Raw genomic sequence first — 25,965 nt, 5'->3', positions numbered from 1 at the left:
CATATGCGGTGGTGGTTAATCGAATTGCCCTACTTTAAGTCATTTGAAGTAAATATGCGCAAGGCATAGTGTAAGCATCTAAACATCCCATATTACGTCGGCCTATTTTAAAATAGGGCACATGGGATACATAAGCAGATAATTAACTTCCTTGTGTGAACTGTCGCAAGGTGCCCCTTAAGTACAGTTTCCGATTAGCTGTTCGTTGTTAATGCTATATGTGTGGTCCATCGCAGTTGCGAAGTCAGTGTAACAGCGAAGTACGTGACTTCATGAACCGTTCTAAGCGCGATATTGTGAATGTAGTATCCATGACGTAATGGGGTTTTCTTATTAGTAAAGGACATTGGTACCCACTTTGAAACATTCAGCTGCACCTGCCAGATATCCGCCCACTGAGAAAACACGTGTAAGGAACCATCGAGACGTGGCTGGTCGTCAATAGCCCTAAGTGATTTGCGTATAAGTTACATGTAGGTGTGAGGTTACCTAAAAAAATGTTGAGAAAGATTAAAAAGACAAAAAAGCGAACCCCACCCCAAGAAAGAAGTCGACCCAAAAGTGAACCTTGTGGCAATCCTAATGGTACTGGTAATGTCTCGGACTGAATGTCACCGATAGAGACGTACTGATACAAGGATCCAATGGTCCAGCCAAGTTATCAATTGGTCGTTTATCAAGACACAACTCAGATTACTCAATATCATTCTATATGAGACGTGGTCGAAATACTTTCAAAAGTCTAAAAAAAGTAATTACAGTCAATAATTAATCCCTTCTAGGGAGTTACCCTGTAGTGGCTAAGCTAAAGAAGTGTTCACTGAAGTGATGAGGAAGTGCTGAGTCGGAACTGAAGTTTATTCGGTCGGGCAAGATCCGTGGAAAAAGGAAGATAGTGAAAACATGCCACGAGAAGGCGTGGCGCCAACTTCGTTGAAGCGTTGCGCCACAGGGTTCTCCCCTGGACTCCGTAGGGGCTAGCAGCCCAGGACACGACATGGGCATATGGGGTACATATATCCAGGATTTTCCCCATATCGGTTCAAACTGGGAAATATGGGGCCCATATTGCCCAATTGGAGCCGATATGGGGAAAATCCTGGTAAAATGGGTACAACATTGGACCCGTATCGCCAATGACCAGCCAGTATGGGTCCAGCATTCTGTGCTGCTTGGGGAACGCCACGGCCGCCACCTTCAGAAATCAACAGCCTCAATCAGGGTCATCCCATACAGGGATAAGGGGTTTCCTAAGGGCGCTGATATCAAGGAAGACTTCTTCCCTCCCCGATAAGGCCACGGACGGCTGACTAAAGCACTTCTACGCCTCTACAATTTTCGTTGTGTTGCGTGGTACCACATCAACAACCGTATCTTGAAAAGTCGGACTGTACCCACATCTATTTCAGTGCAGGACCAGATGCCCCGAGGGTGTGCCACCCAAAGATGACGCATGTTTTCGAAGCCTAATATTGGCACACCGACCCGTCTGGCCTATATAAAGTAGACCACACGATTATAGTTCCATGCAACTAGAATCATGTACATCAGCTCTCAACCACCAAATAAATTGCACTTAATTTTCCGGCTGTATGTTATTTGTCGTTCGCACGAGGAGGAACTCGTGGAGAGAACAGACTGATGAGGTCAGGCGACAATCAAGCACATATCCATACAATACCTTTTATTATGATTGTGTGCATACACTGAAAATACAGACAAAGAAAATACCGAACAGCTAGCTGTGTACCACAGCACGTATATGAATATATGTCCTAGAAAAAAGAAAAAGAAGAAAAAGCAGGCACCAGGTGCATACAGAATGCGTGTACACCACAGACTGACGCTACGCTGTTATTTTGTTCACCTTTCGTGTAGGGCCACGCTGTCATCCGCGACAGAAACGTGATCTTCCTTGTGTGTTACGAAACGAATTTAATGACAATGGATAGTCATGTTTAGTTTCTAATTATTTTGTACAACAAAGAGAGGATGGTTGAGAGCATCTAAATTTTAATGAGAAAAGACTTTCACGCAGAGGCTGCAAGACTAACATCAAGTTACAAAAAAAGAATCTATAACACATGTTGTGTGTGCTATGCTCCTACACTCTAAACATGTCTGTTATTTTACGGAAAAAGTAAATGAAAACATTACTCAGACGCCGTCCGTAAGATAAGAGAAAGATAGGGGATAAAAAAGAGAAAAATAAGAGAAAATTGAGATCTGTTTACGGTCAGCCTACTGCAGAAAAAAATAAAGAATAAAGTACTGTCAACTTTGTATGTATAGATAGGTAGAAATCCAGCGAACCGGTAGAGAAGTATGAAGGGAGTTGCTTCCAGAGCCAGCAAACGACTGCCGTCTTTCCCCCCACGCGGCCCTCCTTTCTAGCCTGAAAAGGCGAACCAGCAGAACCTTACGATTCACATACACCAGCGCCCCACAAACTGAAAAGAAACACGAGTTCAGGTTGTATAACATGATTCTTCATTCACTATTGCACACTATCAATTATTTTGAAAAGTAATTTGTCCGCTCATAATACTGCTGAGGTAAGCCCTTGACGTCTGATATTGCTTAATGCTTCAGGCACGATGCTGCAACTTTCACTAAACTGTAGGCTTGTCAACGTTGAAAAGTCCATGTGTTTTTGACTCCTTATTCATTTCGCAAAATAGGGCGAAGCAATTGCCAAGGCTGTGAGCCTCAACCTTCCAGGCATACGGCGAGCTTCTCTACATGTATGGTCACCTTTATACCAAATGCAATAATAGATATACGGTTTCCCACTCCCCCCAAAAAATGAACAGAATATACTTAAGACATTCTAAGCTACAATGAAGAAAATTACTATTCTCGGCTAGCTATGATAACCAGTAAAAATGAATATCTTACGCCTGCATCAATACAATCTGACGGTTTCAATGGCGGTCACAAGCAGATGCATGAAAGCCTACGGAAATTACACATAAATGTTAAGTGCTACCAAAACAAATACCAAAACAAATCTAAACCGGAACGCAACCTAAATACACCGTACCCATCAAAAACCACAGAGCTAGCCGTTCTGCAGCCAGTTTACTCATTTATTTTGCGTTTTCGATTATTTTGTGCAGTAAAAAGTTGACTGTTACAAAAAGTACTTTTCCATTAGAAAGCGTGATCCCCTTAAGAACAGACTAGTGAGGTTTATTGGCGCAACAATGGAGTACACTATCTGCGTGTCTCAAGGAGGGAAGAATCTGTCACGCATCGCCTCCGCCTCAACGTCAGCCGCAGTCCTTCACTGCTGTTCAAAGTGGATCAGCAAGCCACACCCTTACGTCTAACTGGAACGTTGAGGCAGATATTCGTCACCTTCTTCTCGAATGCCGCCGTTCCAAGTCCTTTCGCGACAAGTTCAAGTCTCGCCTGACCAGCCTCGGATACTCCATCTCTCTCTCGACACTAATTGGCACGCGGAGCAGTGGTGTAACCGCGGTGCTTCTCCACTACCTTCCTGATACCGGTCTCTTCAGCAGTCCGTGACATCGCGTGTGTGACGGCACAACACTTATGACCTCGGACCCCACATCGCCTTACTCTTAACTGCCCCAAGAATACACCCTAAGGAATTACTTAATGAGGAAGAACAATACAGCCCCCCCCCCCCTGCTGACTTTTCCTGTGAAAATAAATAGAACCTCCACCCCCTTTGAGAACAGCGTAATCATCGCTACATGCGGTATAGACACCAGGATGGCACCTCGATGAAACTTTGTTGACTACATGCTGCCTTTGATGACCCCTGCAAAAATAAAATCAACAAAATGCAGTGTATCGCTAAACCAGTAAGAATAAAGTGTACTTTCTGCTGCGTATGATATTGTACACGTGATGGTATCACTACCACGTCGAGTATGTTGGTTGGTATTATAAGCAAAAACTTTGCTTTAGTGGTTACTTTTCGCATTCCATCATAACATTAAATAGGAAGGTAATTAATGTCGCGAATAATATGAATATATCGGGGGCGAACAGAAATAGCTTCGGAAAGGCAATGTCGATACCCTCTTAAACCACTGAAGCTTGTAAGCCGGCATGATCTTGCACAGCTGCTGCAACGCTTTAGTCTCTAGATCGCCGATCCGTGGAAGGTCCGTCGCAAAAATCAAATGAAACCTAATCGAATCCGACCCGTGTTTTTTCTGCAGACACCATGTGTGAGCTTTTCTGACATACATATATGATATGTCTGTGGTATATCTGATCTCTCTGATATATCTCGCTCGCGAATAATGTCTTGAAGCGTTTCGTGAAATGGAGCTAAGGCTAATTACGATAGTTTTCGCACAGCTAGTGCTACTGGTGCAACGGTCGTGGTTGCATTGCCAGAATGTCATCTGGCGGACCATAGACATACGTGTATTAATGCGAATTAGGTGTCGCTACTTTGACCGTCGAAAGAGAATGCACAAGGGAAAAAAATATGCTATTCCACGGTACTGCGGCAGTAAGAACTCACCAACTAAAGAGCGTCTCCCACTAAGCTTCGATGAACTCGAGAAGTTCGCATGTTTAACGTTTTGTTGTTGCTTATTTCGTTTCCAGAGGCCTGGTGTTGGCCTGTGTATTACTTCTTCTTGCAATGGTTATCCTCGTCATCGCCGCAAGAACCTGGATGCTCTTCAAGCAAGGTAGGAACACTGGAAATAGTATCTTCCTCAACCAGTATGTGCATGTTAAATGTGAAATAATATAACCTCCTGACCTCCCTGTAGCGTATTTATGCCAAAGCCAAATTTCAGACAGCAAGATATATTGGTGTATCCGACTGCCGAGTCAGTATCATTATTTAGCTAACCACCCTTTTTCTGTTTCCGCTTTTGTGCTGAAAAGTGCAGCCTTACTGGCTTGTGCTCCATGTATCACAGTCATAACCACAAGGCGGCTGTGCGTAAGTGCAGAGAATGCACAGCAGAGATCCGATCAAGAGTGATCCGTTTAGAATCATGCAGGTGATACACTATTTGTCTCTCATGTGTCTGCTGAAACTGATCTGCTGAAAGCGTTTCTCTACTAATTGCTCCCCATTTCTACGACTGTCGTTCTGCCGTGTTGATAGGCATGTTAGCCGCAAATAAGATTTCCCGAACAACATTTCGTCCCTCGTGGCAAATTTTGTGACGGATCAGACTGTTGTCTGTTTCGAACTCAAAATTAGCGGCAACGTTTATTCTGCAACAGTTCCGATTCGTTTGCTCCAAGTCCTGATTTTTGTAAGAGTTGCTCGTCTTTACAGATTCAGGAGACATCCATCATCGAGTCCCATCGACGACGCCAAATGTCATACATGGCACATCCAATACAACGCGTAAGTATTAACATCGATTGAAAAATTTGCTGAGTTAAAGATCACAGACAATACTAACATCCGAAATTCAATCCCAAATGAACCTCAGAGGATACGACGACGCCAAAACTCACACGTAGCACAACCACCACAACAAGTAAGTATGAACATCAATTGAAACATTTGCGTATGTAGGGATAAGAGAAAATATTGACATCCGAATTTTAAGACAATGAAAAAAATGGCTAAGAAGCAACAAGGTCATGAACATTATGTGAAACCCCGACACCATATAGGGAAGACGAAGGGAGACTTGGTGTTGTGCCTGTCCCTTGGTGGTCCGTAGTCTCGAGTATTTACATTATGCAAATTTTAAGATTGAATTTTAAGCATGTAAAGAGAATACCATCACTCATAACGCCAAAGTAACATGGAAAAATCAATTACCCTAAATATCCACGTTGTCAGTCAGACACTCCAGAGAAACGCATTTGATGGCTTTGGTTTGCATCACCGGAAGACGCGACACGGCGTGGCAGCTGACGTCATGGAGATTTCGGCTCCCGATGAACACTGAGATCGCCATTGTCATGTTTAGTGAATTTGCAATCTCCTTTGTTCCACTGTTCATCGAAAAAGCCTGAAGCCTTGCTCCTTGCTTGAAGCCTTGCTTGAAGGCTTCCAGCCACTTTGAAAAAAAAAAATGCCCACGCAGATGAGTAGCTACTTCCTGTTGGACTCTGCATAGTCTATATGCACTCTTTGCCATGCTGTTTCCGGCTGCTCCCATCGAAGTTCCTGACACAAGGGCGCCGTTTCCCAGTGTAGTAAGCACTCCGTGCAGCTATTGACCATCTCATCTATATCAATGCCTGGCCACCACACCAGACTTCTAGCGAGTGCCTTCATTCGTGATATTCCGAAGTGCCCTCGGTGCAGTTCCATGAGGACCCTGCTGCTACGGATCGGTGGAATTAACACTCTGTGTGCTCGAAGGATGCAGTCCTGTTGCAGCGTGGACTCTTCACCACCCCAGTTCCACTTCTTGGCTTTGTTGACGCCCGTTTTGAGTTCACGGCTTAGTTCTTGCAGTTCTCGGTCCTTCTTGTGCTCAGGCAATTTCATTGTAGGTCACAGGTAGGCTGTAAACGTACTGTAGTTCAAACAGTTCAGTATCACCCAGTTGTGGAAATCCTTCACTGGAGCGGGGAAGTCGCGACAGGGCATTTGCGCTGCCATGCAGTTTTGTATTGTGGTACTTGATGTGTTACTGAAACCCTTGCGGGTACAGAGCATAATGTTGCATTCTAGCAACCGCTAGTATAGGGATGTTCTTGTCTCGTGCAAATATTGAGATCAAAGGCTTTTGATCTGCACTTGGAGGAAGCTCCTTGCTTACACCGAATATAATGCTTATAGCCTCTTTGTCTATCTGAGAGTACCCTTGTTCAGTCTGACAGTGTCCTTTGTGACACTGTCTCTGGGTACATAAGAAGGAACATTGGTCTGTGCTGTGCACCAGGCAGGTGGCAACTGGCAGACACGTTTATTGCGGCGGCGTCACCTTGATGGCGTCCACAGAGGGTGCAACAGGGCTCCCCCATCTAGAGTGTCGTCCGGCTGGAGACGGTCAGAAGAAAGGGACCATGTCACAGTCTTTCGAGGTGTGTAGGCCTCGGGCTTCAGTGTGGCTGAAGGAATGGGAAGTTCAGAGTACGTGTTCGAGGGAATGACGGTGCAGACGTACGCTGCCTTCGCGTGATTCAGGGCTACCTTGTCGGGTTCGCAACTAAGGCAGCCGATAGTAGTAATAACTGGACACAGACTGCAGCCAACGCATAACTTCGTCTAAACACGATTTAATTAGTAATTAGAGCTAATTGGGACCCCCAGATTCATCGGCACCCTCCAGGGAGTCATTACACTAATTGTGGAGCATGTATCTCGTGTCCAGACCAAGCTGTAAGTTGGCGGCAACCTCCGTCCATAAAAAAGAAGAAAGAAGAGATAGAAATAGAGTGGAGAGGAACAAGTTATTCAAAAATCAACGACGCCGTGGCGAAGAAAACTGCTCCGAAGCGCCCGCCATGTTGGTAGTTGGCAACGGGCAGTTGCAGAGATCGACGACATGTGGCCACTTAGTTGCAAGGCATCACACCAGATGGCGCCACCATCACCGCTCTATGCGAGAAAGACAGAAAACAAGAAGATACTAGCGACAGGTAAAAATGGCAACACTGTTAAACAAGTCTAGGCATGCGAGAGAAAAGGTCTAACCGCTACTGCTAAACAGCACGGGGAAAACTACACATCGGGGAAAAGGCTTAGGGGCGATCGGTTAGGCCTAACCACAGCGTCACAACACTATGCAGCTAACACAAGGCGGGAACCACTGGGCACACATCACTAAACATGCGCCAACGCGAACAAAAGGCTGGCTCACTGCTAAACAAGTGTAAACATGCGTGTACGGCAAACATGTGAGAAAAGGCTTAACTCGAGCGCGGTCAAACAACACAGAAACATCGGCAAATCACTCGTTGGTCATCGCTAAACAAATCTAAACACGGGGCACGGCAAAGATGCGAGAAAAAGAGCGCGGCAAAACATCACGCAAACATCGGCAAATCACTCACCTTTTCCCCCATGGCGACGGTGCAACTGCTCCATCAGAGAGCCAGGCAGAAACTGAGCGGGCGCGGGGACTCGAAGCAATTGACCGCACGCCTGCTCTCCACGACAGCCAGCGAGCAACTGACTGGGACGCCGCGCCGCAGCAGCTACCCACGGGCGCGCTCCTAGCACCCTCTGCGCCACCCACCGCAGGTGGTTTCGGTTTCACTCTATGCTCCTCCCGCTGCGCGCGCGCGCTCCTAGCGACGATGGGTGGCTTCTTCGTTTCGGTTTCGCTCTCATTTCTTTGCGCGCGTTTATCTGTATCAAGGCAGCGCACACCGCGCTCGCGTCATCAATACGTGAAGATGTTCAGCTATCACTCATTTCAAAATTGTTCCCGCACCCATGCTTCTTCGGAAGAAGTGGAGAAGGTATGTTTCAAAAGCGAAAGTCCCCAGAATGAGCTGGTCATCACTGCTTTTCGCTACGTGATAGACAGGGTAGGCTTTGGCAATATAGTAGAGATCTCGCCGGGGCCGCTGCAGGAGATGGTGCGTCGGATCTACGCCCGTTACAAGAACGTCTGTATAACGGTTCCAGACGGACCCCTGGGACTGATGAGCGAATTTGTGAGCTTGGCCAATGCAGAATTCAACTACATCGCTGCAGACACCGTCGACCTTCTCGCTCGTGCCATTCCTCATATTAAGTACGCCCTGCGGAAACAGCGACATTTGCAAGCAGTCTACATCGTGAACTTTGTCACCGACTTATTGAAATACCACTTGGTTATCGACATGCAATGCATTAAACAGTCCGAATAACTTTGACGAGACCCTTTCACTGAAACATCTTTATTGAATACGTACAAAAGAGTTCGTCGATAGATGCCTGCACTTTGTTCCACGGTCACTCGATTCACGAGGACGCTCATGGTCTCTCTTGTCCGATGCTGTACAAGGTGGGGACGTAGTGCTATACAGGCAGGTAGTTGGGCTATCGCGGTGGTTGCTGGACGGCTGTTCCTGTGCTGCATGATATGCGGCGACAGTGGCTATCGCTTCCTGAACAACAATACCATACATAGAATACACTCCCTCAGAGCAGAGCTGGACTACTTACATTTTGCTCCACAAAATGGCCCGCATCGCGGATGGATGCCCCTTGTGGGCTTTCGATCCACTGTCGTAGAACCAGAGCGCCTCATCCACCTCCTCCTCGCATTGCGCTGGTGTTGCGCTTGAATTTGTTTTTAGGTCAGTTGGTCAATTGGTCTACAAACGAGCAAAAAAGTACACCTTTGAACCGCAAACGTGGCCGTGTGAGAACCTCGCAGTTGAAGAACGTTGCCGATTTGTGTGGAAAGCCATCAGTTGGCCAAGCAGAACCATGACACAACTTCAGGAACGTTCAAAGGAGCATAACCATTGCAACTGATGTAATCGTCGCCAACAAAGTACTGCAACACATAGAAGGTGTGATCCTGCTGCCGGTCCATACACATATTGAGCCCGGAAGAAAATATACAAAAAAGGAACAAGAAGGAACAGTGGGCGGGCCACCTACACACAGCAGAAGTCTTGGCAGTCTGTCCCAATTTCCAAACGAACCCGTGATTCCACATAGAACCCCCCGGAGTGTAAGAACCCAACACAGCATTCTAGCTGTTTGCCGCAGTGACTGGAAGCAGACGTATTCCAATAATTGCGGTAAATGGCTTGTGGTTCGAATAGAGAACGAACTATTTGGCAGAGCTGTGATGGTGCAACTTCTTTATGCTTAAAAATCATGCAAAGAGGTTCCTTCTGCTTGTGGGCTTAATATCATTCGGCGCATGTGGCATCATTCGGCTCATAACTCGCATCATTCGGCATGCGAGTTTTAGTATGCCGTTGATAAGGTTATCGTGCCTATCGGAATCAATTGCACTGGTGCGTGACTCAGAAACACATCCGCTGATTGGTTCTGGTTGATACGATTCGACGCAAGTCACATTACCAACGTTACCAACGACCTGCTAAACCGCTCTGTTGTCTGCCAAACGTGGACGAATGACTTGCCACTAATGAATCCTTGCCACTAATCTTGTAGTAGATCACCGCACCAATGCCTAAGTGCATCCTCCGCCAAGTAGACGGTCTTGGTGGGGTCGAAGTGTGTCCAAGGATCGGTAGGCCAGACATATCGTCTATTATCCTGAAGGACTTTAGCGCATGCAAGTGAAAGGCAATCTCATAATTCCAGAGATTCGGAAATGTCTTCACAGTACTCTTCACTATCCGCAGTACCGAACAAAATAAAGCTCGGTCACGGTTTCCGGCGCTCGCATATTAGCAAATGCCAAGACATATGCGGTGATAGCTGAAACTTCTTTGCCTGTGCGACTTGTCCTAGATGTTTGACCTCTACTGACGCTTTTGAAGTCGTTGAAGAGCGTTTCAGGTTGCAGAGTTGATGAACTAGCTGCTACTTCCATCAAACCCTCACATTTCAACGGCATCGAATGATTAGGAAGTGTCTTTGTTGAGAGTTGTTGAGCAGTGGGATCTAGGCTCAGCTTTCCCAGCTTAAGTCATATATCCCTCCATTATATTACACAGTAATAGTGTGTCGACCATTAGTCGAACCTCTGTCACGGTGACGTTTATGCCAATACTTGATCCTCATCTCGAAAAGTCATCACAGTGTTCGCAAGGGATGGACCAATAGAATCTCCGAATCCTCGAATCCCATTGCCCAAAACGGCGAATAAGAGCATTTCGATCCACCAAGCACATTTATTTGTATATTTTTAAAGGTTGCGCCTCCGGTGTCCACAGAAAACCAAATAGATCTGTGTGGTGTGTGGTTGCATTGTTCTGGACTGAAGGAGTTCAGGAAGGAACTCTCCCATTACACGCTTAAAGGCAATATGGTTTCGGTTTTGATCGTTTGTTACTTTTATTGAAACAATGCATACTCGGGAGTTTCTCCTGCAGTCGATGAAACAACGTCATAGTTTACATTTACGAAGTAGATTCTAGAATCGTAGGCGTGGTGGAGTCGCAGAACCGTCTTTGGATTTGGATTGGTAAAATTGTGGATTCGTCCTACTTCTAGTCCTTACCTGTCGACGGCCATATAACGCATGAGAAGTTCCCTTCTGCACACGCGTTGGCTATGTACCATTTAGAAACCAACTGTACAGCTTTCCTTTGTGAAACTACAGGAACACTCGACAATGGAACATTTCTTGTGTTCCCGAATATCGGCACTTGGCACTTTACTTACATGTGTTGATGTGGGTGTTGTTCGCGTTGACGAGGCTCTCGTTCTGCCTGGAGAAAGGCTTCGGCGATACGTAAGGCATTATTGATACCAACGACACTTGTTGAGCAAAGCGAGCTTTGAGTCGCTGATCCTGTAAAGTGGTAATGAAAGCCGTGAAAAGCACGGAACGTGCAAGAGTCTTATTTTTGTATTCGCATAATGTTACGCCGGACCGCTGCATGCAAAGACAATGGCGTTTCATCTTCAAAGTTTTACACGTTTTTTTAATGCCCGGTTACGTCTGTTGGAAATATTCGATGGGACTTCTCTCATCACTTGCGGACGGATCAACGAGACTCGAACCGTGACACTCTGTGCTCCCTAGAATCGCTACGAATTGTCCAATCGACAACTGGCGTGTTTCCAAAAATGAAGGAGGCACACGTGAAGGCATCTCTTCCGGCTAAAGGCCAAAAGTCCGTTGCACAAAGAGCCTCGAAGTCCCAGCAGATGCTTGCACAGACTGAGTAGCACACGAACGTCTGCAGTAGCAGATGAAGCAAGGAACTTTGACTGATAGTATTCATTAAAATGAAGTTATTCGCAGTGCGGTTCCAAACTCGAAAACCTCAGTCGTACTGACTCGTGTCAGATGTAGATGTTCAGCATTGCCCCGCTTTTAGTCTTTGTCATCTAACTCATCATGTAAATCTGTTATCCTGGATCATCTGATTGCTCATAATTGTAGATAGCTTTTAACTGCCGCACTCACTTGTTATCGTCATCCTCCCCTCTCTCTCTTATCCTCATCTCTCACACACTCACCATAGTTATAGCACTCTTTTCCCTTTACCGCTTTCGTGCCACTACACCCATACTGTCTCTCTCTTTGACGTGCGCGGGTTGGGAACGCGCACCATTCAGTATCGCCGGCTAGCACAACTCCACCCGTTATGCGCCTTTAGACGCAAAACATGCCGATCACTTGGTAAGACGATGGCAAAAAGTAAATGAACTGAAAAATTACTATTTGGCAATAGAAATTGATATCGATTAGCTGTAGTCCGTTCCATCAAATTAACGCATCAATGTAACTCATACCAAATGTTATTTTAACTCATAATTCACTTCCGGTCATAAAAATCCTAATATCTGCATAAGAACGAATCCTGCACCAATGGCGGGAGAGTACAAATGTTGTGCTGCTGTACAACTGTTTATGCACGTTGGCCCCACACAGTTCCCATTGAATCCATTTCACGAGGCGCACTTAACCTTCAACATGGCAAACAAATAGGAGCTAGAGTAACACGTAAATATGAGCAGAGTGCCACTGATGCTTTCATATTCAATTACAGCTACGAGGCGTCCCCTGACCGACGAAGAACTCACTGAACTGGCTGAAACGCGTCCGATCACAGTCCTCTTCGTCGGTGACCACAGCTACAGTACGATATCGAAGGAACAATTCCTGATATATGCACAAAGCCAGCTTAATATGGTAAGTGTGAAATAGATGTACGTACTGCGTATGGTGGGAATGTGTAGAGAGAGGGTATGTTTCTCACATTGTGGGAGAGGTTGTCTTCATGATAGAGCTTGCTGTGAAAGCTATAGAACTCTGTACTTTTTTTAAGCAAATGGATACGAAATACTTGATTGAGTCCACTTCCTGAGGTTCACCGGACCCCAAACTCAACAAAATGAACTTGTCCCGAATTCATCAACTAGGATGCATTCTACTTGCTGAGTGATTGTCCTGCTTGTCCTACCGTTTCAGGAAAACAACTTGATTTGATCATGATGATGATGGTGATTACCCAGCCAAATACGCGCCCTCCACTATGCAAAAAAAACACCAGAGTACCTAAAGTCAGGTGTAGCACGGATGCGTCTGCTCTACCGGGTGTTTAACGAAAGGACCTCGGCTGAATAATTCGTAAACAGGTGGTACCAAAGCGGACCTTTCTTTTTGGTTAAGACATCTGCCGTGAACTGAGTTGTGAGCGGCTCATTTGCATACTCTCACGAATAAAATACACATCCCATTTTTCAATTTTATTTCACACACCTACGGTATATCTGTTTTATGTATGGGGACCTTCAGCGAGAAAAATTCGTAAAAAAAAAACTCGTCGACGCATAGGACTTTTTCGAGCAATTAATCGGTTTCGGTTTACATATTTCTTGCGCGGAGTAGTGCACCAATGTGCTCTTTCAATCAGCTATCCGGCTGTCTATGTCGTGTTCATCCGATTAGTACATAACACGGGGCGACGGAAGATTAGGAACAGCAGCAAGATACGCATTGCTATGCTTGGCATTCTATATGAACGTGACACGTTTGTTTTTTGTTTCTTTGAATATGTTTCGCTGAAGGTGCCGATACGGGAAACAGTTGTCTTGAATGCGTGCAAAGTAAACTTTAAAAATTAGGATGATTGACTACTTAGTGAGCGTGTCCATATGATCCGCTCACGACTCAGTTGATGACCCATGTCCCAAGCATGTTTACGAAAAAGAAATTTCTTCGATGGCCCCACCTCTTTACGAACTATCCAGCCTGGAGACCTTCGTGAAACAACCGGTATATGCCGCACTGCAAGAATGCCGTCTACTCTACACCCTTTCTCCTGTAGGACGATATATGTGCAACTGACTTCCCGCTGTCTTAATGACCGGCTTCCTGACCATAAACGAAGCGAGAAATGCAGAAACTCCGATGTCTACCTTCATCATCTAAGTTTCCGGTCATGTAGACTAACACGAGTACTGTTTGCCATGAGACCATCGACAAACAAACAAAACCTCTTGCATTTAATAAGTTCTTTGCTTCTGTATTTACGCGTGAGGACGCGTCTTCTGTGCCGTCTCTCCCTACTCTTACTCATGAAATGATGCCACCCGTCGTGATTAATGCTGATGGAATAGTGAATATCATTGACAGATTAAAGCCCTCTGCCGCAGGTATTGACGACATTAACGCAAAAGTACTCAACAGCATTAAAAACCCCTGCAGTAGCTTCCTGTCCCTCATTTTCTCCCAATCATTACTAACTGAAGCCGTGCCCAGCGACTGCAAGGTAGGCAAGCTCGCCCCGATCTTTAAATCTGGCGAACGTAACCAGCTGACGAACTATCGTCCCATTCGCCTTACTAATGTCTGTTCAAAAATAATGAACACGTCCTATTTTCAAACCTAATATCATTCTTGGAAACTAATAACCTTCTCTCACCATTCCAACACGGATTCCGCAAAAATTACTCGTGTGAGACACAATTATCTAGCTTTTCTAATGATCTACTTTCCAACATGGATCATAACTGCCTAACTGACGCCATTTTTATAGACTTTTTCAAGGCCTTTGATCGTGTGCCTCATGAACGATTACTTTACACGTTAGCCCGCCTACGTATAAACCCGCCCGTCGTTGCTTGGATTCGCGATTTCCATGACAGACATGAATACACATCTGTCAATAATTGCTCTTCCCCTGGGTCACGCGTTATCTCAGGCGTCCCACGGAACTGTCTTGGGCCCACTCCTCTTTTTGATCTTCATTAACGATCTACCTGATGGTCTGTCTATTTGCCGACGACTGTGTCATTTACAGAAAAATATCTAACTCCTCCGATCAATCACTGCTTCAGGACGACCTTCGCCGCGTTCAGAACTGGTGTTCCGGATGGCAAATGAAACTAAACAGCTCGAAGTGCAAGGTCGTTCATTTTACGAGAAAACGTTCCTAGCTTTGCTTATTACATTAACGACCTCCCCATTGAGTCCGTAACCTCCTTAACTTATCTTGGAATCACCTTCACCTCTGATATGTCCTGGAAGGAACACATAACCAAGCTCACCGCCAACGCTAACAGAACCCTCGGCGATCTCAGGCGCAATCTTAAACATGCTCCCATCACAGTAAAGAAAGTGGCTTACGAATCACTCATCCGCAGTAAGTTAGAATATGCCTCATCCATCTGGAACCCTCACCAAGACTATCTTTCGCGTGAGCTCGAGAGTGTTCAAAACCATGCCTGTCGCTTCATATGCTCTAATTATTCTCGTCATTCCGGCATAACAGAAATGAAATCTAGTCTTCAGTTACCTCTACTTAACATCCGTCGCAAGGTTGCACGTCTCACACTACTACACAGAATTTACCATCACCTTCCATTCCTTAAGGACATCCTCATAACACCGCCTGACTACGTGTCATCTCGCGTTGATCATCCATGCAAAATAAAACGTACTCAATGCAGAACATTAGTTTACTCTAACTCATTTCTGCCTCTCGCAATAAGCGAATGGAATGGTCTACCCGAATCACTATTAAACATACAGGACAGTGCTTCATTTGGCTCACAGTTGTCATCATATCTTCTTTGCTAATGTGTTTTTACTACGATGTTCACTTTTGTATTCATATTTTTTTGCATTAATGGCTTATTATGTACGGTGTACTTTTTGTGGCTCTCATTTATTTTGAATTATTATTTTTATTTTTTATGTAAATACAGGTTTGCATCATGTTTGTAAATGTTCATATTTTGTCAATTTATCCACTCCCTTATGTAAAGCCCGCATGGGCATTTAAGGTGAAATAAATGAAATGAAATGAACAAAAATTTCCGCATAGCATTGGCGATTGTGTCGACGGCAGGTTGTGTCAGCAATACCTCTGTGGTCCTCGCCCCGGGTGCTTCGCGACTTCGTTTGTCTTTTTATTCTGTCCTAATTGAATGTTCCGCACATTTCCCTCTCTGCACTAGATTATTCTTTCTACTTCAACATTCGGGGAATAACTGTACCATAAGGGAAGCGAAAAACAAAACCGTAAAACAACCTTGTCTGCCACGGAGTTTTCTTCCGTGTTTTGTTCATTTCTGACAGCTCAATGAATCACCATATCCGGCGACATATTCTCTTCTGAAGAGCTGTCTATGCGACTTCCTCTCCCCGCTCCATATCTCTTCACCTCATATATTTGCAGGGGTGTGATTTCTGAGCCGATTGCGCATTTTTGCGCCCGGGCGATGTCCTGCTACATTCTGTTAAAAAAAGTCAAAATATTTAATTTCCTGGGCCGCTGTGCACCAATTCTGATTATCCCTCCGCATCTTGAACAGCAACAATACTAAAACAGAAGTGCGTGCTTGCACTTGCCATAGCCTAGCTCACGCGTCCACCTAACATAAGTGACTTTGTCGACTATCGAGTCAGTTCAAGCCATACTACTCTATTTATCTAATCCAATCCGAGTCCACGTGGTTCCGGTTGTGCTTCTGGTGATACACGGTCTGCGGACGCGCTCAAACACGTATCCGCCAGTTTCACGAGGTGTGGCGCCCTCTAGCGTTCCGCACAAAATCGTCTTCTAATGGTTGAAGTCGTCTGCTACCGGCTGTTGTGGCACGGTTCTTTTTCATTTTACGCGAAGGGGGTTACTTAAAATGCAGGCTGCCGTAGTCCCTTTGTAAGTAGGGCCGAGATCGCTTGAAGTTGTAACTTAACGACGTGAGGCGGCGCAGCGCGTTCAAACGCTGAAAGAAAAAAAAAAAGAAATAGATCATCTGCGCGCTGTCTTGACACCTGACGCCCTCCTCACCGTGCCCGGATTGCGTTCTGTCTGCGCCGTGTGGTCTGATTGCTGTGTTAAAACTGACTACGCGTGTTCGGCGTTGAGCATCGTACATCATTGTGTGCGGGACTCGAGCGACATGATCGAAGAGCCCGGCGTTCCCTTCGGCTTTGCTCACCTTGGCTGGGTTCAAGACGTCAGTGCTAAACCGAAAGTAGATCAAGTTTGGGCCTACCTTCGTAAGTCAACGCATTGCATCCGGCAAGGACATCGCGGATGGAACTTCAAAGAAGAGGGCTACGTGCGGAACGTATTATATAATACGGACACCGACTCTGCATCAGAACATGTCACACTGGTGCGTGGTGTATGCCTACCATCAATGCGTAAGGGTGGTTACACGACGACGGCGTGGTACCAAGACGACGGCACTGTTTCTGGTGCGCACTGTCGTAAATACGTTATACGACTACGGACATAGATGCTTGACAGTGTGTGGTATATCAGTTTGTAAACACTGTATGAAGGGCAGATAAACTGTTGCAGTTTGCGTTGATCAGTTTGTTGGCACTGTAGAAGCGCCGATCCGTGTCTCGGTCGCCTTGACAATCCCTTTCAGTGACTTATTCTGCGTTTCTAGCACAAAGTAACGTTTCTGCAACAGTTATGCAGTAAATTATAAGTAGTTGGCGGCCGATATGTGCACATTTTAATGTGTGATATTTGCTGCTTGCTTTCAGGCTCAGTGGTACATGTGAGCATGTTGCCGCATTGCTCTTCCATGCTGGTGCCACGAAACAGCCCCAAGTCTCCTGTACAGATGTGCCTTGTGCTTGGATTGTGCCCCCCCCCCCCAAGGTATAGGCCCACAAATCATTTGCTGAGCATGCATCGGACCAGAAGTATTTTTGCCATAATTCGTTCTTGTCCTGTGACACCTGCCTGAATTCTTTTGCAGCTAAAAAGCCGGCCCCAGTTACTCCACTGCAAGATATAACTTTCCGGAAGCACTTGGTCAATAAGGTTACCCACGTCAAGACCAAGCTGCGCCTCTTTGACCCATGTGCGAATTCCCCAAATCGTGACAACAGAGATTACACAAGGACTCTCAAACGACTGGAAAAAGTACATCCAAGCTTGATGGTCCTGAGGTATTTCCCTGGAAAGTCCGTTCAGCCCTCTCAGGCAGCGCAGCCAACACTCACAATAGGCGACGACGAAGACCTCTGGGGCCCCCACGTATCTCAGGAGGTAGACAAGTACATCACGTCACTCCCGCAACTGACTGTGAGTGAGAGAGAAAAATTGTGCGAGAGTACCAAGGGGCAGGCAGACAATGCAAAATGGTACTCCGAAAGAACTGGTCGCGTCACGGCATCAAACTTTGGCAGAGTGGTTCGCTGCACGAAACCTGACTACCTTGTGAAGCAAATACTCTACCCCAGAAAAAGTGCTCATTCAGAAGCCATAGCATATGGGAGGGAGCATGAAGCTGAAGCAGTGGATGCTTACGTGCACCTGATGCACCTGTATGACAGGCCCGTTGAAGTGATAGAGACTGGTCTCATCGTGCATCGGAAGTACCCATTCATTGCAGCCTCACCAGACCGCCTTGTGAAGGAGGGAGACATGGATGGACTGCTGGAGGTAAAGTGTCCGCTGTCCAAGAGGGGGATAACAGCAGAAGAGGCCAGCAACGACAAGAGGTTCTGCTGCAGCATTGTTGACGGCGAGGTTCGCCTGAAACCCTCACATGCATATTTCTATCAAGTACAAGGCCAGATGGCCGTAGCAGAAAGAGAATGGTGCGACTTCGTTATCTGGACAAATGATGGAGCTGGGAACGGGACCACACATGTTCAAAGGATAGACTTTGACCGCTCGTTTTGGGAGGAAGAGATTTTGCCTGGCATCCTGCACTTTGTTAGGCACGCGCTTGTCCCTGAAGTGCTGACCAAGAGAATACAGAGGATAGGAAAATTGTACACCAAAGGTGGCTATATTCCCTTTGGCAAGTACAAGAAAAACAACAGCAAAGACAATGATGGGTTTGACTAGTTCTGATAGAGACATTTATAATTTATTTTGCTTTTCAATGTGGAGTGAATCTCCATCATAACACATCGAGTGTTTTCCCAAAGACAAGTGGTACCACACGAGAAGTGTGTGAAGTAAAAATCATTTCATATACTGCAGTTGCTTTATGCGCATTGACCATGTTGCTACATACCTTTTAAATACATTTCAGCGTACAGTGGCATACAGTGAACCCTCGTTATTATGACCATGGTTGGAGGTTTGCATCAAGGAAGGATAATGGACGTATTTTGGCTACAGTTTCCATTTTCGTTACTGCTATATTTTAGTTTGTTATCCGCTTCTGATTCCAGCCTTTCAATTTGACGGATGCACCCTCGAGATCCAATATTGCGCTTTCTTTTCATGATCTCGTGTAGTATTTAGAGCATTACAGGGAAATGGAGTTATCAAAATACAAAAACAAAATATGAAAAGTCACTCAAATGTCATTGCACAACAGCAATAGCCATTACCCAAATTTAATACCGGATGATAAATTTAAGTTTGTTTCCCGTAATGAAGAACCGTGGTATGCATTTCCGTTTCCATCTCAAATTTCGGTAATATACCATTTCTGTTTCCGTTACCATTACCCTTCCCTGGTTTGCACTACATGGTTCCCCAGGCGTTTGGTCATAAAGCATGTATGTCAGAGTATCGGGGGTCAGAGAAACCTGTCAAGAAGTCAGGTGAGGCTGCGTGTTGTCCTCTGTGTTTCTCTGTTATGTTATCAGGGGTCATATTAACAAGGGTTCACTACCAGAAGCAGGTCACAACATATTTAACACACAGCTCTGATTACTTGATGGGCGGGTCCCTCCACTTGGACAAAAAGCAGCAAGTATGGAAAACCTGCTCTGCAATGTCAACCCTGTTCAGTGGTAATGGCTTGTCCAGTATGTGGAATTCTTTAACTCGTCGTATAACGCGTTCAACGTGAACCCTGGCACTGGCTATACTGCGAGTTTTTTCCACGTCATTTACATTCATTTGGGCTTCTCCTGGGTTCGTTATTGGAGGCATATACAAACTTATCCCAGGGGGCAAATTCCTGAACCTAAACCCTTTGTCAATCATTAGTGCATATCCTGGCATTAGGCTACTAAACAAGCCTGACTGTTCAACGACATGCCCGTCAGATGCTAAACCTCCCCACAGCTTGGAGACAAAGCACAAGTACCCATCAGGAGTACATCCGATCACAGCTTTGTAGGTGTTGTAGCTTTTGTAGGTGGAAAATGTTTGCCTTTGTGCACCAATAGATGAAGGTCTTTGTATGCGGACTTGAGTGGCATCAAGTACAACTCTTGTATTCTTGTACAGGCGGAAGGCTTTCGGGAGGTAGGGAGCAATTTTACTGTAGGGAATGTTGTCAGGCTCTTAAGTTCTGCATGTAAAAGGTTTATGCACGTGGTGAAGAGTTTGCTGAAGTGGCCTTGCGAGATGCCAAAGTTTCTGGATATTTTCTTTCCAGGCATTCCCGTCCTAAGCCGAACCAACACCATAAATAACTCGTCCTCTGTGGTGAACTTTTTCATGTTTTCGTCATGATCCATCCTTTCTGAGCACCAGTACTGCATTTTGCTTGCTTTTGGCTGCAGAAACTTGAACAGTGCTCTAAACACATCATAGCTTGGTAGTCCAGTGTAGTACATCGCATTCACCACTGAGTTGCGGATATGCTCCACAGAAAGAAGTCGTGAATTGGCATACTCCAGTTGGCTTCTCAGCTTATCTTTCTCCTGTTCCAGCACAAGGATCCTCGATTGCAGCGCAGCTAGGTTCTCTGCCAAGGTCACTGGAGGGGCATTCATATTTAGTGCACCTGAAATAGCAGAAAAGACGCATGTGGGGAAGAAAAAGCACTCATAGATAAGGTCCTTCATTTTCTGCTATGGCAAATCTGAAATTCTGTGATCGGCGTTAGTAAAGTCTGCAATTTTATGCAGCAATTGCAAAAAAGGGAACTTGTGGCTCCGATACTTACACCTCCTTCATATGCAGAACTGTTAGAAATTAGAAACAGCTGTTAGAGGACTAAGTTATCGCCATCGAGCTACATTTCTGACTGGCCTAACATGTTAGCCATCAAATGGGTCATTCCATGCCATGTGCTCCATCATCATGGATTGTCATGCAAAATTCAAGGTGGTTTGCAGGCGCATGGTGCATAATGTGTAATTAAAAAATCTCAAGTGTTCCCCCTTAGGGGGTTCGAAACATGGCGACAGGTGCGACAACCAAGTTCTCTTTGCTAGCGTCTCATGGCATTTATACTTTTTACAAATGGCCCATTTCTTGAAAAAAAAAAGAAAAAAAAAGGTGACAGTCGAGCAACCCCTTTGGGTCACCTGGCATGGAATGATCAAATATATCAATAAAGGTTTTCTCTAAAGAGAAGAAAAAGGTCTACCCTCAACTGAATTTAGTGGTCCTGTAGAACTTGAAGAGCAGTTCAGGGGCTCTGCAATTGATGACCCATGTGATGTTGAAGCTACAAGAAAATGAACGACACTTCTATTTGGAACCAAACTCACTAGCTGTGAAATATATACACACCCGGCTTTCTCTCAAGGGGGAAGGCAGACCTACCATCGTTCAAACTGAGTGCCTCTGCAGAATTTGAAGAGCAGTTACAGTCCTCTGCGAATGTGGAATCACGTGATGTTGAAGCTACAAAAATGTAGAGAACATTTGTACTTGGATCAGTTGACATTACCCACTTTGTGATATGCGGCACACAGTATGGCTGAAAGAAAAATTAACAGAGCAAGTGTTTGGGCTGGTTGCTACATGTTTAAATTAAAAATGATTAAAAACACCCAGTGCTGGGCAGGATGAGTACGAAAGATAAAAACGACAAGGACCGGCACTGGTCACCCACTGGGCACCCCAGTGCCCAAACCAGATTTCTCCCCGAATTTCCCTCCTGAATCAAGGTCTACGTGTTTTGAGTTAAACCCGATTGCTACCCACAGAGTTGCACCTATGCTAGACACCTGAAGGCAGTGACATTCTAATGTTTCACAAGATACGCAGTTCACCTCTACTTCTGACACGCTGGATAAACGGTACAAAAAACGGTTATCCTACAACGAAGCTCAATAGCTCCCTGAATTCAGTTAGAAAATAATTTTTCCACTCGAATTTGCATGAATTTTCGACCTTCAGTTATTGACCCAATTTTTACCCCACCGCCAATTTTTGAAAAAATAAATAAATAAAACCAGAGAACTTCAGGGTCTACATGCAGGATGTTTCATGTAAGGTGTTATGAAATTATATTTAATGAGATCGATAAAGGAAAAATGAGCCCCACTTTTCTCCTACGTTAATAAAGCAAGCGCTACATCAGAAGTAGGGCCCGTTTCTTATTCAAGTAGCAGAAAAGTAGTGATTGTTTTTCCTGTATTTATCTCATTAAACGCATACAAATCCCAGTAACCTGTGTGGGCACCTCGACTCGTAGTTGAGAGGAATGCATTACCGTTTGGAGTGTCTTCATGATTCGTATTCTCTGTGTCGGATACAACGGGAGACAGTTCGCCGAAAGAAGCAGTGCATGATGCAAGCGATTCGCCTTGGTTGTCGCCGCTGCCTTGACTTTGTTCTGCTACATGTTCTGTGCACAAAGGAACGTAAGAATATGCTATCACTGCCGTTAAGATGATCTTACTGTGCACAGTGACATGCAACCAACAGGAGTATACATTACCATTTGCATAACTTTCATGTCCTATATCCGTCACGTCAGACGAGTTTGCCCGAGAAGGCATCTCGCTGAATGAAGGGACACACTGCACAAGAAAGCGTTTCTGTCCACTTCTAGCTTGGCTTTGCTCCATCATGAGCTCTGTTTAGAGAATTTATTGCCAAGTATTATACCTTTTACACCACAAAACATGTACAAGGAATCTGTTCCTTTATCAGCTGGATGACAACTTTCACATGCTGTGGGCAAGGCATGCTTTTATCACTGCACGCTGAGTTATAACGACAAGGGTTTATTACCAGTTGGGAGATCTTGGTCACCTTCCATGTCTTGTGTGTCACAAGTAACATGAGATGTTGAACTGAAGGAAGTAGCAAATGGGGCAAGAAACCAATCTGGTCCTCTGCTTGCATGAGTTGGCTCTGCCATGTGATATGTAGACAAAATTACAAGCATATTAGGCAACCATCCCAACCACTTCATTGGTACAAAAGTGATGAAGAAAAATGGAATGTTGAACAATGTGGAATAATAATGGTGTTCTGCTTAAATTAAAGTGGGCGATGCCACGCATTAGACGACGCACCTTCAGTTACAAGCCCTTTATCTTATGAAGCATGCACTTAAGCACGAAGACACGACTTCAAAATTCGCACAAGGAAGTCTGGTGTGCAAACACCGTGAGATAGCGTACTGCGACTATAAAACTGTGCCCTGGCAATTTAAAACCTAAGGGCGCAGGGCTGAATTCAAGGCTCATTTTCTCAGCAGCCACTCTGTGCAGAACAATGAGGTTTGCATCATTTTTTATAGGATTGCGTGCTCTTCTTACTGAACTAGAACTGCAGTGGTCGAGCATGCAGGCTACAACTTTCAGCGCTTTCAGGCCAATCAACAAGTGTTTTGGGGCCATTCCCAGACAACAATGTTGAACGACTGGCTTTTGTGTTTTCCCATGCAGGCACTTTGCGAGTAGCTCCGGCTCAGCAAACTACGTATAGATGATAGACATGCACTGATTTATGTTCAGGAAGGAATAAGTAAGCAAAATACGACGAAAACAAAACTCGATTTTTTTCTGTCCATTTTAGCTACTCTGTCCCAAACTTAGGGTTCTAAGTGATGAAGTGAACGGTACTTTTACCTGCAGGAATACGCATGACACAGTCGGGGTAAGTGGGTGACGGCTTGTGACGATCGCCTGCGTGAAAACACTCGGCACAAAATCCGGGTGTTCCTCATCAAGTGACGGCTGCCCTGCAATCGTTAATAAAAGTGTATCAGCACACCATGGCACACGCGCACAATGTGCGGGATGACTTACCTGTGATGAAGTGCGCGCCACATATTCGAGCATGCTTGTGCGGCTCCCAAAGGCTGCTATCGGGCATCACACCTTGAACTGCTCGTACCCAAGACTCCCGCCTCGCGGCATTACGATTTGCCGAAGGGAAACGAAAGAACCTTCTGCGCACCGGTAGCCCACCAACGAAGTTGTTGGGGCAACCTAACACGGCACATTTCACGGGCATCTCGTAATCTCCCACCACCGTTCCACCAACGCCTCCTGGTTCGACACACCCGGCAATATGGAGGCGCGCCTTTGGCTTGTTTTCAACCAGAAGAGCAGAAGACGCGGGATGCGCATGCGCACAGCGATCGCGTGAAAATGGCGGATTGCGGTACCTACATGGCTTTGGTATTGTCGAAAGAAACAGGTAACACATCCCTGGAAGCTGATATTATAGTCGTACCCACTGGAGAGAGACTCCTTCATTAACACATGCCGGACCTTCACACGCCATCCTCTCGGTACTCTGAGAAATATTTCTACTTCTAACGAATCGTGTACGTAATACGTTTCTAACAAACGCTAGAGAGTCGTTGAGAACGCTGAAGGTCATACAACAATCCGGCTCACAGGTGCAGCGGTACAGTGAACTACGCAATGGCCAGACTGGGCCGACCGAACCCCAAGCGCATGCTCTCTTAATCTATCATTCACCCACCTTGCAATATAGCATCATCCACACGACAGTTGTATCTAATACACTACTCCTGTTCTGCACTAAACAAAATCCCCTGCATGCTTCTTTCCGCAACACGGGCGTTAAAAACTCGACACCGTCTATGAAGCTTACATTAGCCTGCACTACTGACGCATCATGCTCCTGACTAATCTTCTTAGGTTTATGGGATAACGCATGCACTACGGTAACCCTACCCTCTCCTCTCCCAGGCTCACGCTACGCTCTCCTCCCTTCCCTTAACAGATTGTAGTAAGCTCTCGCTCACACAATTCAAAAATTCATGAGTGTCACCCGAACGAGACATGTCCTTCTGTCGAATAAAATAAAAAGGAATAAGGTGCAAAAAGTGCTGCAAAGTTTTACAGGACGGGCAACGAGGAGTCACACACAAACAAGCGCCAAGTGATGTTTTCTGTGTTATTCTCTTCCGAAGCCAAAACAGATCCTATTAATTGCTTACAACTCGACCAACCGTAAATTCGACTGTCCTGCTCGCCTGCGACACAAAACCAAGGGTGAGCTGTACATGTTTCTTTCGATTACGAAAAGAAAAAAAAATACTCGAAGCGAGGAATTGATCGAAGTATTAGCTCTGGATCACTATGTCTATGTTTCTTGCAGTGCAACATAACCGCGCGTTGCTGTCCTTTCCACGAGAAATGTTCCATGTATCCTCAGTCATCCTTTTTGAAGCCAGACAGTTTTACGTTGGAATACTCTTTATTTAAGAGAAATGTCTATCATGTCTCAGGATCGGCCGAAAAAAGCAAAACAGAACAAATGTGTTAGGGAGTCTGAGAATGTAAATTAAACAAAGTATCATTACTCGCCCCGCTATCCACCTATAGGGGCGGGCACAGGACGAATCTGAATTACTCTTCAAGAACAGTCCACGAGCGTTATCCCTAGGACGTTCTGGGGATACAGCTCGATACATGATGACACTGTGAGGACGTCATGAGGATCGTGCGTGTTCTCGGGAATAGCATCAGCTGTAGCAACCGGAAAATGGTGATTTAGGGCATCTGGGATAAACCACAGGATAAAAATGACCACTTACTTGGTTTCCCGGTTGAAGGTGAACAGTTGCCGTATTACGCAACCTTGAAATGCATTCATTGATTAATTAGTTGCCTAAGAACAACTACGTGAATGACAATGGGATGAGGTGATTCGCCGCAACAAGTCTAAGAGCGATGACGGAATACATAGGGAAATGTTTAACCTTAGTAATTTAATAACAGTACAATATTAACAAGAGCAGGCACAAAGATTTACAGAGACCACATGAACAAAGAAATTAACGATGAAAGTTGAAAGTCGCTGAAAAGGTTAGCCAGCTGTTCAGCTGGTGTTTCGAAG

The 25,965-nt window shown here is 45.3% G+C and overlaps 2 protein-coding genes across 3 annotated transcripts in view; both read left to right on the top strand.

Moving 5' to 3' along the window:
• Nucleotides 1-25,965, top strand: part of LOC135374697 (uncharacterized) — a 98,556-nt gene that overhangs the window by 39,063 nt on the left and 33,528 nt on the right. For both annotated transcript variants that reach the window (XM_064607616.1, XM_064607617.1), the window contains 4 exons: nucleotides 4,594-4,679; nucleotides 5,285-5,356; nucleotides 5,445-5,492; nucleotides 12,559-12,701. In XM_064607616.1, coding sequence (XP_064463686.1) covers nucleotides 4,594-4,679; nucleotides 5,285-5,356; nucleotides 5,445-5,492; nucleotides 12,559-12,701 — 349 coding nt within the window. The remainder of the gene's footprint in view (nucleotides 1-4,593; nucleotides 4,680-5,284; nucleotides 5,357-5,444; nucleotides 5,493-12,558; nucleotides 12,702-25,965) is intronic.
• LOC135374682 (uncharacterized) lies at nucleotides 16,922-18,840 on the top strand. Its single transcript, XM_064607610.1, has 4 exons — nucleotides 16,922-17,222; nucleotides 17,329-17,428; nucleotides 17,523-17,629; nucleotides 17,735-18,840. Exons 1-4 carry the CDS (start codon nucleotides 16,922-16,924, stop codon nucleotides 18,838-18,840), a joined length of 1,614 nt encoding a protein of 537 aa, XP_064463680.1.

Source organism: Ornithodoros turicata, unplaced genomic scaffold, assembly GCF_037126465.1.
Source record: "Ornithodoros turicata isolate Travis unplaced genomic scaffold, ASM3712646v1 Chromosome99, whole genome shotgun sequence".
Lineage (NCBI taxonomy): Eukaryota > Metazoa > Arthropoda > Arachnida > Ixodida > Argasidae > Ornithodoros > Ornithodoros turicata.
Note: the sequence above shows the minus strand (reverse complement) of the source record. Positions and strands in the feature narration are given on the sequence as shown.

What these genes read in the sequence shown, in the direction of transcription:
- LOC135374682 (XM_064607610.1), top strand. Translation starts at nt 16,922, where the DNA reads ATGATCGAAGAGCCCGGCGTTCCCTTCGGCTTTGCTCACCTTGGCTGG. An exon ending in TTCTGCGTTTCTAGCACAAA is followed by an intron (nt 17,429 to 17,522) that starts GTAACGTTTCTG and finishes GCTTGCTTTCAG; the next exon opens with GCTCAGTGGTACATGTGAGC. An exon ending in TTGTGCTTGGATTGTGCCCC is followed by an intron (nt 17,630 to 17,734) that starts CCCCCCCCAAGG and finishes GCCTGAATTCTT; the next exon opens with TTGCAGCTAAAAAGCCGGCC.